The sequence below is a fragment of the Taudactylus pleione genome, unplaced genomic scaffold (genome assembly GCF_031769625.1).
Source record: "Taudactylus pleione unplaced genomic scaffold, aTauple2 ptg000121l, whole genome shotgun sequence".
NCBI classification, from domain to species: domain Eukaryota; kingdom Metazoa; phylum Chordata; class Amphibia; order Anura; family Myobatrachidae; genus Taudactylus; species Taudactylus pleione.
The window spans coordinates 8,855,780-8,872,085 of NW_028284523.1; the positions used below are offsets into that span (position 1 = coordinate 8,855,780).

General features: G+C 39.7%; 1 protein-coding gene across 5 annotated transcripts in view; it reads left to right on the plus strand.

Annotated features, from left to right (window-relative positions):
* The first annotated feature begins 292 nt into the window (after positions 1-292).
* The window catches only part of LOC148524158 (rho GTPase-activating protein 27-like), a 143,650-nt gene continuing 127,636 nt past the window's right edge, over positions 293-16,306 (plus strand). For 4 of the 5 annotated variants that reach the window (XM_088472181.1, XM_088472183.1, XM_088472184.1 and 1 more), the window contains exons 1-2: positions 293-744; positions 2,547-3,406. In XM_088472181.1, the coding sequence (XP_088328307.1) occupies positions 2,567-3,406 (840 nt within the window). In that variant the 5' untranslated portion in view covers positions 293-744; positions 2,547-2,566. Of the gene's footprint in view, positions 745-1,427; positions 1,530-2,546; positions 3,407-16,306 lie in introns of those variants that run through there. The other variant, XM_088472182.1, reaches the window with a different exon arrangement.

Consider the following 16,306-nt stretch of genomic DNA (forward strand, 5'->3'; position numbering starts at 1 on the left):
ATCATGGTCATAATGTAAAGCAGTTTAATAATAATGTTGCTAAATCTTTCCCATGGGCAAAGGCATGAGATACAGAATATTCTATTTAATTTGTTTAAAGTTAACCTTTCTTGAAATCTGCTGCAAGGAAGTGTATGAATCTCAGGTCTGAGTGGTTGCTCTAGATATTGCTGAACAGGAAATGTTAGGGAGACAGAAAGACAAGCTGAAACATATTCTCACATCAGATGTTCTTTCTTTTACACTGTTTCCTACAGTACACTGACTGCACCCAGCACTCCACTGTCATAATACACTGCCTCTCTACTGTCCCAGACACATAACACACTGCCTCTCTACCATCCCAGACACTTCATACACTGCCTCAGCATTGCACCCATCTCTGCATTGTCCCTGACATTTCATACCCTGCCTGTAATCTACATCCAGCTCTGTAGTGCCCTAGCACATTGTATGCTGCCTCTAGACTGCACCCAGTTCTAAACTTTGTCCAACCCTTCAGAATGCTATGTGGCACTGTCCCAACTCCTAAAGCCTGGCAAATCTCTTCCCATTGCCCTCCAGAGGCTTCATAGACTGTAACCAACTGTATCTGTCTCTGCTATACCTCTCACACCTTTAGTACAGGCTCTGCCAGTTACCACATCATCTCTCTCTGGACTTTTTTTTTTTTCTTTCATGGTATGGAGATAAGACAGAACACTGCTGCTCGGGACACTGACACAATGCAGTAAGGATCCACAGGTAAGACAAGGTTCCATGTTTATATTAAATGATTGGGTATTATGTAAGATTATTATTATTCTGCTAAGAACAAGATTAGTTTTCAGAATGATATATGTTTTAGGATTGAACTACTTTCAGTGGCTCCTCAGTGTAGAATGAATGTCCCATTTTCAGGTTAAATAATTGAGAGAAATAATTAAATTTGTCCATTTTTTTTTTTACGAAGGACAATTAGATATAATTAAAACAACAATTTTTATCCACGTATACAGCTTACTTATCTATGCCTACCAATAGAGTGACAATAGGGAAAATACCATGTATTTATCAATCCTTTCCATATACTGTGCCATACATTAGTTATGACTGTACTGTAACTGGCTGTACTGCAGGAAATAACCACCTGTGTGTTATCTTGCCTAGCCAGCTTCTATCTGCATGTAATAAACTGTGGTTGGAGGGTGGGGGTGCATTACTAATGACACACAGGAACCCCCCACTCTTCCTGTGCTCCTAAAACACATGGAAAACAGGAAGGAGCAGGACGGACAGTACAACAGAAGCGATGAATTAGGAAAAGAAGTGTTTAAAGAAATCATCTGGTTGCAGGTTCAGATAAAATAACCACTTCACAGATGTTCCTGTAACCGCTTTATTTAATGACATCTAGTTATTCTTTAGTGCTTTGTTTACCAAATCTTACTACTTGAGGAATGTTTCATAGTATACTTTTGGATTGTTCTGACTTGGAGACGAGCATTCTGGGACGTTGGCATTGGTTGTTCTGTTTTTGGCCTATTCAGGTAATTGCCTTAGAAAATATTCTGTATACCATGCCTCAAGCATAAAACATGCTTGAGTTTACTGTGTTTGATGACAGACAATAAGACCTGTTGTTGTGGTTTAGTTCACAAATTGATGTATGGATCCCATGCATATGTGTTGGGGTATATGCCAAATCTCCTATTTGTCAAGATTTTGTCTATTTTTGTGAGTGGTTACATACCTGAGTATGGAGTATGAGTTTAGTCTTATATCTAAGCGTTATGATTGTATTTTTTCGTTCTATAGCTATGTATTGCTTATTTACTAAAATGCGGAATTTTAGAAGTGGAGATGTTGCCCATAGCAACCAATTAGATTCTACTTAACATTTATCTAGCACATTCTAGAAGTTAATAACTAGAATCTGATTGGTTGCTATGGGCAACATCTCCACTTCTAATAACCCGTACTTTAGTAAATATACCCATTTATGTGACATATGTCATGGCTGTATTTTGGGTGTCTCCTAACTTCACAATATATGACTCACCTGATCCCAAGTTGTCAGGTTACAAAAGTTTCTTCTCCTTCCTCTACGCCCTGTTCCCAACCTCCGGTTCTGGATAATTGCAGCCTGGCTGGAAATATTTCTTTACATAACACCGAACATTTAATAAAGACTATGCATTCGTCCTTGGAGTGGGCAGTACAATTAATACACCTGTAAGTGATGACCTATGACCTCACTGGTATACTTTCACGGTTAATCTGATCCTGACTGCTGCAGAATATCTAGTAATTGGGAGACGTACAGGTAACACGTAGAAATGGAGAGTTCAATGGGATTTCACAATGTTGGTTAGAGCTGTCGGATCATGTTACCTGACTCTTGTGTGTGTCTTACTGTTCCCCCCTCCTGAATTTTAAATATGTCAGATATGTACACAGGTCTCTTCTCGCACTGAGCTAGGAAATATTAAAATGTATAAAGCAGATTGTCTATGACAGAGCTAGGCCATGCCACTAACACTCTCTTTTACTCCTGATGCTCTCAGGGAAGACGAAGACAGTCAGGATGGAAACAGCTGCATCTCTGGAGAAGGACTGTGTTCTCGTGGAACATGAATTTGAATACACAACTAAAGAAGGGAGAGTTATCTCCATTAAGCCACATGAGAGGTATATCCTCCTGAACAGAACTAATGAGCACTGGTGGCACGTTTGCCAAGATAACAAGACAAAACCTTTTTATATTCCAGCAAAATATGTAAAAGTCCTGTCGTCCTCTAACCGGAACTCCAATGGAATTGAGATTTTTCAGGAGTGTTCTGAGGATCTCATAGAACAAGCACCCTGTACTCAGTATAGCTACACGTTCCTGCCGGTAGATCCGCAACCCAGCGCAGGTATGCCTTCATTGCTTTCCAGTGGTGGCAGTGATGCAACATTGTCCCGTGTGAAGAAGGCTGGCACTGCCAGTAAGCAGGTTAATGCCACCATTGCATTGCTATCAGGTGACATGCAGCAGTTAAATGTTATACGTTCCAGGTCCTCTCACTCTCTGTTGGACATATCAGTGGTAAATGAGAATGCAACAACAGGAGCAGCGCAAATAAATTCACAGGGTAAAACTGATGGTGGACGCACATTGGGGCCATTGAGAACATTCAACAATTCCAAGAAAATCTTGGACCCCCAAAAACGCATTAGTTTCATGAGCCCTCCTGACTTGAAAACCACCATAAGGTCCACCCAGTCTCTTAATGACCTACAGACCATCAAGTCTGAGCCACCTACATCCTATAACCAACAGCCAGAAAGTACAAACATACCAGAAATCCTGCTCCATGTGGAGGAGCAATTCATCCAGCAGATCAATACGGCCGGGTCAGATGGAGCTACAACTCCTGAAAAGGTACTTTTAAATGAACAATATAAGTGCATAAATTACTTATGAAAGTTTTCTGAAATGTTCCCATTGTGGACATAATCCAGGCCTCTCTAACTAAAGTCAATAACCAATACTCCATGAAAGTCAAGTTTAAACTGTTCTTGAGGCGGCAATGGAGGATGTGCTACTTATAAATGCAAGCTGCCCTGTTCTGTGCGCTATAATATAAGAAGCCCCATAGGAGCCATGCTGGGCCACAAATTACAGTGCAGGCCGAATAAAATAACATAGATTAAATAATAAATAATATTATTGCGATGCCACTGCATGTTTAAAACATTTAAATACAATTTTGTAACTTCACTAATATGGTCACATAATTGTTTATAAGGGGTGATGGAGCACTACCTTTCTAATCAGCTGCATTTTATGACATCATTATTTTCGTTAAGTCTAGAATACATACTGTCATCAGTACTCACATTTTTATTTTCTGATCTAAAACACTCTAAACAAAGTCTAATCTTATTATTTATTTTTATAAAGACAAACAATGAGCCTCATTTATCAACATTACTAATTACTAATATTAAATTGTGCTCCAACCAATCAGCTCCTATCTGCCAAGTGTTTGAAAAATGACAGTTAGGAGCTGATTGGTGGGAGCACCATTTAAAATTAGTAACGAGTGATAACAAGAATAATACTTGTTGATAAATGAGGCCCTACACTTGAAAAATATATGAATTGTTATAATTGAGGTTATCTGTACTTTGGTGGGCAAGATCACAAAATCTGTATACCAACAGGAGGAAGGAAGAAGAGTTTATTGACATGAGCTAGCAGAGATGAAAAAGCATCATTAAGGGAGTCTTCCCTCTTTAGCGAGGGCTGTAGAGCATTTTTGTCATGTAAAAGAAACCAGGGACGAAATATACTAAGCGGCACTTTTCAAAGAAGCCACATCTTCAGCGGATTCGGACGCTGGATTAAAATGGAAATTATTATCAAAATCAAAACCAGACGTGTTTTGCATTTAATGTTATTGACCCATTAAATCCAGCAAATGAAGACAAGCTGGCTGTCAAATGTTTTGAAAAGCGCATCTTAGTAAATTTAGCTCCTGAGGCCTCATAATGCATGTAACAAACACTGACCCGGTCTCCCCATATTCATGATTAATGTAATGAGTCTAAAATTAACAGTGTTTTAGCAGAAAAATGTAAAAGTTGGCTTTAATGAAAAGAGGTAAATAAAAAGTGATCAGGGAATGGACTTTATGTGGCTTGTACAATTTTTCCAACATGCACATATTCAAGTCAGCCAGCACACGAGGAGCATCATACAGGGGTGGTTCCAAGGGCCAGCAAGTGGCCATGCAGTTTAAAATGCGAAAAAGCCAAACATTTTTTAAATAAAAACAAAACTATGAGATGTGCAATGTTTGCAGTTTGTAAATTACCATTACTAATGTATCAATAAATAAAATGCCCAGAACTAGCTTCACTGTAAGATGAATCCAACCTTACACAGAATACAGAATAAGGAGATATTTATCAATAACTTTGAAAAACCGGTGGTAACTTTACACTCTCAGGTACTGCCGGTCCTCATCAATACTCACCTGCCCAGCGACATGTGGCGGTGTCTCCCTGCAAGACGTGGTCTCTTCCGGCTTCTGTGAAATACCAATGTCAATTGCAATTGTGCGTCAGCTATCTGCGCATGCGCAAAACTGTTTAAGTGAGCTGATATGTAGCGAAGCAGTATAGAATATGCCGGTCCCCATTGCCGGCTATAGGCAACATATAGGTAATGACATCACAAGGTGGCGTCACCAAGCGCTTTTCGCCATTTGGTAAATAAAGATAAGCCGCCATCCCCTTATAGTCTAAATTTCTGATTTCTCTGGAGATAACCCTTCTTTAGATGGGGAGAAGTGGTGAAAATGGCTCCTCACACTACATAAATATAAACGACCAATTATGCAAGCTGGAGGTGGCATCGCCCGTCTACCCCTCAGTTCTGTTAGTTCGGGAGTTTATTGAGGAAAACATATTTTGGAATTGTATTTTCCTTTGATTAGTATAACATAATAGTGTAGCCAAACTGATTTAACTCTTTTACAGAGTGGAAATATTTCATAAATACCCAGATCATTACCTGAGTCTCACTGTCTACACTATTGTCCTATTATTTACCCTTCCAGAATGCTGACTGTGTTTTAATTACGATACCTATAATTACTGACTCATGCTCTATCTGGAACCTGTTTCCTATATTTATCATTCTTTCGAATTACTTGAATATATTTTAGCATTTTTGCAAGTACAAGTAAGCTTTTAATGTGTACTAAAGTGAATATGTATAATTCCACCTAAAACCGTTTAATAATAAAAATTAGTAATAATGTAGCAACAGAATAGGCTAGAAAGCTATGTATTCATCCTGATCTGTCCCTTTATTTTTTCAATATTCTAGTCTGTGTGTGCAGTATATGCTGTGACATAATTAAAGTGATAGGCAATCTCACTGCAGATATCAGAAGCTTATATAACACAATTTGGACAGTGATGGCTGTGATTGCATTGCACTGCTGAGGCCTAACCCAGCAGTATAGTGATAGCGGAAACTAGTACTATACTGAAATCTTTTAGCTGGTATTTTATTGTATGTTATGTCTTGGTAGCAGTATTCTGGTATTGCCCCAACATAGTATCTCTAACAGCTGTGAATAGTGAATCAGTTCACTCATAAATATGTCCCTAATTGTTCAGTGTATTCCGTCTTAAAACACTGAAAAATCCCATGAACAATATTCATGATCTTATGCTCATAGGTAGGTCACATATTCCTAATTACTATAAGGCAAGTTGCATTTATATACTAAGTAGCCGCATACAGATTTACTGTATTAGTAAGTAAAAATGCAGGTCAAATCAAAAAGTAAATTGTTGCAAAAAAATAAAAAAAAATGTGCAATGTAGTTTTTACATGTAATTATAGTGTACTACTAGAACTTGTGGTATTCACCATTACGTATAACTGCTACACTACAACAAGTTGGGACTCACGAAAAAAACCTTCCTTTGGGGAGTTTAATTGGCAGCCTTATCCTGACAGCGAAAGGGTAAAGCAATATCCACATGGGTGGGTAATGTCCGTGCATCTAGAGAAGCCTCTTGGTCTTCCCAATTGTCATGTATAGGAAACACATCTCTTCATTTTTCCATTATTAATAAATTGCCAAATTTAAGTGATGGTAAATAGGTTACGGCCAAAGAAATCTGATTTCTCCACCGTGAACTATTTGATAAGTCGCACAAATCTCTCAAGGAGCATTTTTCTGTTGGAAAATAAGCTCTTCACTGCCTTATAAATAGAGGCATAAATCTACATAGAAGTTTTGGGCAACCTGACACATTTCAAGGCTCACTAACCTTCAAAAGGGCCATATATTACATTTAATCTCAGTAATAAGTTAAACAATACATGTAGTCAAAGAAAAATCATTACTTACATCTGACAATTTAAAACATTCCAGTATAAAGCTGAGAAAAGGCATAAACAGTAAAAGAGTAAGGGGTCTATGTACTAATAATCACAGACCAGCCGCGATTATTATGTATCCATATCGCTGGGGATATTTAAATTTTTAATGAAAATATCCCCGCTATGTGCAAAGGGGAACTCACCGGGACAGCGGTAACTGCTGTCCCTGTGAGTTATATCCCCGGCAAATTGTAGAAGTCTTCTCCAGGGGAAGCAGACACTTCGCATGCGCACTTTGTCAGCTTACGGAGCCAAGTAGGGGTTGCGGGGGAGAGATCGAAAGATCTCTCTCCTGCGCCTGGAGCATCCATAAGGTTACAGCAGTTTACACCGAGGCTAAACTCCAAAAAGCTTAGCACATAGGGGTCAGATCGTAGTCCCCATTGGCAATAATGAGGACTGCGATCTGCAGCGCTAATTAGCACTTTGACATAGATTTCTGTGAATTCTCCTGCATTGTGCCATTAGTACATATCTACAATACATAAAATTATGCAGACACCACAGCTTCTGCATTATTTTATGGGAAAAAAAAAACAGCTTGATACATATGCCCCTAAATGAGCCCCGGGGCCACAGGTGAATACTCTGAGGGTCACAAAATGACCTAGGGACATGTTTCCCATCAATGCTCTAGTCTAGTTCTGAATAAACCTGTGATGGTGACTACTGAAGTGTATTGTGGAACTTCTCAGGAATACCAACAATATTTCATCCTTATGGAATTAACAGGACTCATTAGCATTAGTTTACTGGATGCACATATAAAACGTGACCAATTTTACAGGCTAATGAATGTATTGTATCATGACAGAGCGATTGGGAGAAATATCTGGGACAGGCACGTGGATATAATGATACAGCTTTATAGATAACGTGTGATACTGCCAGGTGTGTATAGAATAGAGCCAGGGCTGATAATTTAGCCCTATAAAAACATTTAAAGTCAGGTTATATTATACAATAAATTATATGAGAACACATTTCCATGTCATCTGAGAAGCTTATCACTGACATATTATGGTTTTGGTCAGACCCTTGTCAGAGCTCAGTACTGTCTTACAAATAGACGAGTGGGTTTCCTTCCTCTCAGAGACCATTGTCTTGTTTCTAGCAGCTGTCAGCATCAGTCATTTCCCTTTTGAAGAGAAAATACATTGAATTTGAAGAGAGTTCCTGCAATTCTTCAGCAAACACAGGATACAAGGGAGCAGACACTTCTCTGGCCACATGGAAGTTACCTATTTATATAATTCTCCCAAAGCCTCGGTCACTAGCATCTGATGTAACCACTGTGGAAGGAGCCACGTAGATCCTGCACCAATTCTAACGAACAGACAGATTACATTAGTGTGTTTGCTGGAAATAGGGCCTCATCCTATGCTTTATGAGAAGCCTATTTACCACCACAATCCTTCACATTATTATTATATCAGAAACTAAATTAGAAATGCTTTATTCTTACAATACAGTGTTTATTCAATCACCAATATTTTTTAAATATTTTTATTTTTATTTTCATTTACAATATTATTATTATTATTATTATTATTATTATTATTATTATTATTATTATTATTATTTTATAAATGTTGCCTGTGTGGACCAGTTAGTATATTCCATCTGACTGATCTGGTTATGCGGTAAGGTAACCCTTGCAGCTCCTGGCCAGTATCACCAAGGCAGCTGAGTATCACCTGCCTAGCCAAGATTTTAATAATAACTTATGGCAATAGGTTATATTCTAGCTAATTAGCCTTAGTGCCAAGTATTAATAATAGTCCTTTTAGCAAGGGTCTTATAAGTTCTTGTGTGGTCTCCATGGGATGGGTACGAGATGCCAACATCCTGACAGGATTAAAATACCGACACCTTTTGTCGGTCAGTATTCTAACCCTCCCCCTCTCTCCCTAACCCTAACCCTCCCTCCCCGGAGCCTAACAATTACCTCCCCCTTAGTGCCTAGCTCTAACCTCCCCCTTTCCACACCCTAAACCTAACCCCTCCCCCTTTATTGCCTAACCCTCCCTCTAGTGCCTAACGCTAACCCCTAACACTAACCCTCCCCCTAGTGCCTAACGCTAACCCCTAACACTAACCCTCCCCCTAGTGCCTAACCCCTAACGCTAACCCTCCCCCTAACCACAGTCCTTACATTCAGGATTCCGGCAGTCGGGATGCCGGCGCCCATATTCTGGCAGGTGTCGAATTACGGCGCCGTCATTCTGACCGCCGGAATCCCCTCCGTTGGTATTTTAACTGCTTCCCGGTCTGCATATATTCCATTTAAATACATGCTACATTATTTAAATAATACTCTGCAAAATACATGGTATTTGCAGGCATGTAATACCATGTCTGGAGAAACTGAAGGTGATGCTGGGTATTATTTTATTTTGAAGTGATTATTATTATTGTAATTGCTGAAGCGGATGAAAGGTTGTAGAGGAGCATAACTAGTCTATGCAGCCCAATATTAGCGCTTAACAACTGATTCATTCCAATTTATGAAATATTTGTTGCCAAGACAGCAGCTCCAAAATGAGGCTATCCCAGCAAGGAGCAGGGCTGGTGCTACCATTAGGCAACCTTAGGCAGCTGCCGAAGGGCGCTGGCCACTGGAGGGCGCTGCTGAGTCCACAAAAAAAAAAATGAATAGCATAATTCATGGCTGAGTGGCATATAATGAATTTGTGACACAGCTGTGTGGCATATTAAGAATTTGTGGCAGTGTTATGAGGTACATTATGATTTTGGCGCTCTGCTGTGTGTAATATTCTATATAGTTTATTATGAATTTGGATCACTGCTGTGTGGCATGTTATTTAACCATAGATTCTGGAGCATTTAAATTGGGGGCCTCAGACTTTGAAAAGTTAATTTTGAAATTGGACAAAGTACCACATTTCTGAAATTCACCTGTCAGATTGGGTAACAAGACTAATGGGTTTTAGACAATCGCAAGTAAATCGTCCACAAAGAGAGCTAATTTGTATTCTATGGTTCCCAACCACACTTCCTGTATGTCCGGATTGCAACAGATTGCATGTCCAAGGGCCTTCATACACAGTATGAAAATAATAGGAGACAATGGACTCCCCTGTCTAGTCCCATTTAAAATAAAAAAAGGTTTAGATAACACCTCACTGACTTTAACCTGTGCACAGGGATTTTTATATAAGGCCAATATTCTGGCAAAGCACATGGTTTTCAGGCCCATGTGTTGGATCACACCAGCCATAAATTGCCAATCCACCTTATCAAAGGCTTTTTCAGCGTCAGTAGAGAGCAAAATTGTAGGCGTCTGTGATGACATGGCCTTAAATATTAAGTCAATCATTTTTGTTGTGTTGTCTTTTGCTTCTCGTCCCGGGACAAAACCTACTTGATCACTATGAATCAAAGTGGTCAACAAGGACTTAAGACGATTAGCTAACATTTTGCATATTGTTTAAGATCAACAGTAATGATACTGGCCAGTAGCTTGAGCACAGGGTTGGATCCTTAGGGGTAAATTTACTAAGATTCGAGAAATGTCGAGATAACCATCTCGGGTGAATTATTCATTTTTTTCCTGCTTGCAAATTTACTAAAGACAAAGTCGGGTGAGTTAGAGAGAGATTTCTCTCATCTCACTCGTAAAACTCGGGTGAGATAGCAATCTCGAGTCAAATCACCATCGGGCCAAATCAGAAGTACTTTCCACATAAAACATACATCTCTCAAATTTACCAAGAATCGGGATGACAAGCTCGGGTGAGATAGGAGCAAACTCTCTGTCAAAATCACTTTTCAATCTCTCAACCCCCTGAGCTGCGAGATGGTCAGAAACATACACAAATCATTGTGATTTGTGTATGTTTATTTCTGTAAATGGTTAAAATAGGGATAATTTTCTAAAAAAAAAAAAAAAATTACGTGAGGTATGTGCTTCCTGCTTGTGTGTTAAGACTTGTAAAAAAAGGGTTACAAAAGACTAACCAGCCCCGGACTTGCTAGCCAGTCCTTGTTCTTAAAATTACAGGGGAAAAAAATGTGTAGGGTTCCACTCTAATATAAGAACCAGCACCAGGCAGTAGGGACAGAGCTGGTTTTAAATATAGGGATTAAAAAATTGGCGTGAGGTTACCCCTATATTTAAAACCAGCTCCAGACCCTTTCTAGGGGGGGACTGATGCCAAAATAAGGGGAGCCTTTTCACCGAGCCCCCCAGCCGCAGCATCAGCCCTCACCGCTTGTCAGCCCAGACCAGGGATCCCTGGGGAGTTAGGGACCCCTCCAATAAAGGAGTCCCCCTGATAGCCCGGGGCTATCCCCGGCACCCTAGGGCAGTGGGTGCCGGGTTGATTGTGTTAGTGTGTAGTGTTAAATAAATGGTTAAATATTGTCTTTAGTTGTGGAACTATATGTACCAGCAAGCCTCCCCCACATGCTGGTATTTAGTGAACCTCAAATACCAGCATGCGGGGCATTATGGGCCCCGCTGGCACTTGTAGTTCCACAACCAAAGCAATACGGAAAAAAACACAACATACACTGTGGAAGTAATATTTTATTATAACATGCATGCACACTCACACATACTCACCTAGTATCTGAAGTAATCCATAGGGGTACCTATAGAAAAAAAATCCATACTCACCTCTCCTATGCGTAGTTCACATCTTCTTCTCCAAGTAGGCATCCGTGGGGTTAAAACAAAAAAACGTGAGCTACCAAATCCAAGCCGGACTGAGCAAAGCTATGTGTTTCCACATAGCTTTACTCCGCGTGAATGACCGGGACACATTGAAGTCTATGTGGGAACCGGGACATTGTATCTACTGCTGTAACCACAAGGTGGACTTCACGTCATTTTTTTTTAAACATTTAACCCTTTTTTACAACTCTTGACACACAAGCAGCAAGCACATCTCACTGATATGTGCAGGCTGCTAGCTCGGGCGAGATTTGCAGAGGGAAAACACTGCAATCTCAGTTGAGTAATCTCCTGCAAACCAAATAACTCGGGAGAGATATCTCGTTCTGCTTCACCATCGGCAAACTCGTTTAGCCTCAAATCTCCTGTTAGTAAATTTGGAATAAAAAAGTGATTAAATCACCCCAATTTTGGCGAGTTCCAGCGAGACGAATCACTTTGCAAATCGGGACCATCTCGAATCTTAGTAAATTTACCCCTTAGTGTCCTTAGGAAGAACAGTGGCATGGGATGCGAACATTTGGGCAGAAAAATGTTCACATCATCAACATCATTGAAAGCCTGGAGCAAAAAAGGAACTAGATGAGTGTGAAACAATTTATAATATGAAATGGTAAACCCATTCGGGCCATCGAATAGACTTAATCGCCAACTCCAGTTTGGCTAGTGAAATTGGCTGTTCCAAAAGGTGTTACGCTTTATCTGAAATTCTAGGAAAATGAATGTAAGATCAATGCAATAACCGTTTAATTACCCCAACCTGACATTAATCAATACAAAATGACAAACCCAAGATCAATTTAATTTTAAATTCTTGCAATACACTGTTAGATTTATAGAGTAAAGGGGCACATCCACTTACAGACTGTGAAACGACTGCACGATCACTACATTGTAATCGTGCAGTCGTTTCACAGTCTGTGCTGTGCCTACACTGAACATGCAGTCGGTCATTGTAGGCACATCAATCATCCCCCAACATGCCCAACCTGACCTTATCGTTGGCAACCCAGCATGTTCGGGCGATGATTGATGTCGGAAACGACCGTTGGGAGTGCGCATCGCTGACCGATTCCGATATTAATGTGCACGATTTGTGCCTGATTACTGAGCGATTGAACGATTACGATGTCGTTATCATGCAATCGCTCAGTAATGTTGCGTAGTGGATACGCGGCATAAGAGCTGCTTGCAGGGGATGATTGGGGAAGCAGTATGAAGTCAGACATAAGTCCTGTGTCCCTGTAGTCAAGATAATGTCCTGTAAAATGGGTATAATGGGCACACCAGGCTATTTATAGTGTAAACAGGGTGTAAATGATTTGTGTGTGTTAAATGTGTAATATACGTGGAGGAGAGTGTGGTAACTGTGTAATATATGAGGAGGAGTGTGTGATAAATGGGTAATATATACGTGGAAGAAAGTCTGATAAATGGGTAATATACATGGAGGAGAGTGTGGTAAATGTAATATACGTGGAGGAGAGTGTGATAAATGCGTAATATTCGTGAAGGAGTTTGTGATAAATGGGTAATATATGTGGAGGAGAATGTGATAAATGTAATATACGTGGAAGAGTTTGTGATAAATGTGTAATATACGTGGAGGAGTGTGACATAAATGTGTAATATACGTGGAGGAGAGTGTGATGAAGGGGTTATATACGTGGAGGTGTGTGTGGTAAATGGGTAATATAAGTGGAGGAGAGTGTGATAAATGTGTAATATACGTGGAGGAGAGTGAGATAAATGTGTAATATATGTGGAGGAGTTTGTGATAAATGGGTAATATATACGTGGAAGAAAGTCTGATAAATGGGTAATATACATGGAGGAGAGTGTGGTAAATGTAATATACGTGGAGGAGAGTGTGATAAATGTGTAATATACGTGGAGGAGAGTGTGATGAAAGGGTAATATACGTGGAGGAGAGTGTGATAAATGTGTAATATACGTGGTTGAGAGTGTGATAAATGGGTAATATACGTGGAGGAGAGTGACATAAATGTGTAATATACGTGGAGGAGAGTGTGATGAAGGGGTTATATACGTGGAGGAGTGTGTGGTAAATGGGTAATATACGTGGAGGAGAGTGTGATAAATGTGTAATATACGTGGAGGAGAGTGAGATAAATGTGTAATATATGTGGAGGAGTTTGTGATAAATGGGTAATATATACGTAGAAGAAAGTCTGATAAATGGGTAATATACATGGAGGAGAGTGTGGTAAATGTAATATACGTGGAGGAGAGTGTGATAAATGTGTAATATACGTGGAGGAGAGTGTGATAAATGTAATATACGTGGAGGAGAGTGTGATAAATGTGTAATATTCGTGAAGGAGTTTGTGATAAATGGGTAATATATGTGGAGGAGAATGTGATAAATGTAATATACGTGGAAGAGTTTGTGATAAATGTGTAATATACGTGGAGGAGAGTGTGATAAATGTGTAATATACGTGGTGGAGAGTGTGATAAATGGGTAATATACGTGGAGGAGTGTGACATAAATGTGTAATATACGTGGAGGAGAGTGTGATGAAGGGGTTATATACATGTGTAATAATGTGTAATATACGTGGAGAAGAGTGTGTGGTAAATATACGTGGAGGAGAGTGTGTGGTAAATGTGTAATATACGTGGAGGCGAGTGTGGTAAATGTGTAATATACGTGGAGGCGAGTGTGATAAATGTGTAATATACGTGGAGGAGAGTGTGTGGTAAATGTGTAATATACGTGGAGGCGAGTGTGATAAATGTGTAATATACGTGGAGGAGAGTGTGTGGTAAATGTGTAATATACGTGGAGGCGAGTGTGATAAATGTGTAATATACGTGGAGGAGAGTGTGTGGTAAATGTGTAATATACGTGGAGGCGAGTGTGATAAATGTGTAATATACGTGGAGGAGAGTGTGTGGTAAATGTGTAATATACGTGGAGGCGAGTGTGATAAATGTGTAATATACGTGGAGGAGAGTGTGTGGTAAATGTGTAATATACGTGGAGGCGAGTGTGATAAATGTGTAATATACGTGGAGGAGAGTGTGTGGTAAATGTGTAATATACATGGAGGCGAGTGTGATGAAAGGGTAATATACGTGGAGGAGAGTGTGATAAATGTGTAATATACGTGGTGGAGAGTGTGATAAATGGGTAATATACATGGAGGAGAGTGACATAAATGTGTAATATACGTGGAGGAGAGTGTGATGAAGGGGTTATATACGTGGAGGAGTGTGTGGTAAATGGGTAATATACGTGGAGGAGAGTGTGATAAATGTGTAATATACGTGGAGGAGAGTGAGATAAATGTGTAATATATGTGGAGGAGTTTGTGATAAATGGGTAATATACGTGGAGGAGAGAGTGTGGTAAATGTGTAATATACGTGGAGGAGAGTGAGATAAATGTGTAATATATGTGGAGGAGTTTGTGATAAACGGGTAATATACGTGGTGGAGAGAGTGTGGTAAATGTATAATATACGTTAAGGAGACTGTGGTAAATATTTAATATACATGGAGGAGAGAGTGTGGTAAATGGAAATATACAGTATGTGGAGGAGAGTGTGGTAAATGGGTAATATACGTGGAGAAGAGAGTGTGGTAAATGTGTAATATACGTGGAGGAGAGTGAGGCAAATGGGTAATATACGTGGAGGAGAGAGTGTGGTAAATGTGTAATATACGCGGAGGAGAGTGTGGTAAATGGGGTAATATACGTGGAGGAGAGAGTGTGGTAAATGTGTAATATACGTGGAGGAGAGCGTGGTAAATGGGTAATATACGTGGAGGAGAGTGTAGTAAATGGGTAATATACGTGGAGGAGAGAGTGCGGTAAATGTGTAATATATACGTGGAGGAGAGTGTGGTAAATGTGTAATATACATGGAGGAGAGTGTGTGGTAAATGTGTAATATATGTGGAGGAGTTTGTGATAAATGGGTAATATACGTGGAGGAGAGAGTGTGGTAAATGTATAATATACGTGGAGGAGACTGGTAAATATTTAATATACATGGAGGAGAGAGTGTGGTAAATGGAAATATACAGTATGTGGAGGAGAGTGTGGTAAATGGGTAATATACATGGAGAAGAGACTGTGGTAAATGTGTAATATATACGTGGCGAAGAGTGTGTGGTAAATGTGTAATATACATGGAGGAGAGAGTGTGGTAAATGTGTAATATATGTGGAGGAGAGTGTGATAAATGGGTAATATACGAGGAGGAGAGTGTGGTAAATGTGTAATATACGTGGAGAAGAGTGTGTGGTAAATGTGTAATATATGTGGAGGAATTTGTGATAAATGGGTAATATACATGGAGGAGAGTTTGTGGTACATGGAAATATATGTGGAGGAGAGTGTGGTAAATGGGTAATATACATGGAGGAGAGTGTGTGGTAAATGTGTAATATATGTGGAGGAGGGTGTGGTAAATGGGTAATATACATGGAGGAGAGTGTGTGGTAAATGTGTAATATACGTGGAGGAGAGTGTGGTAGATGGGTAATATACATGGAGGAGAGTGTGTGGTAAATGTGTAATATACGTGGAGGAGAGTGTGGTAAATGGGTAATATACATGGAGGAGAGAGTGTGGTAAATGTGTAATATATGTGGAGGAGAGTGTGGTAAATGGGTAATATATACGTGGAGGAGAGAGTGTG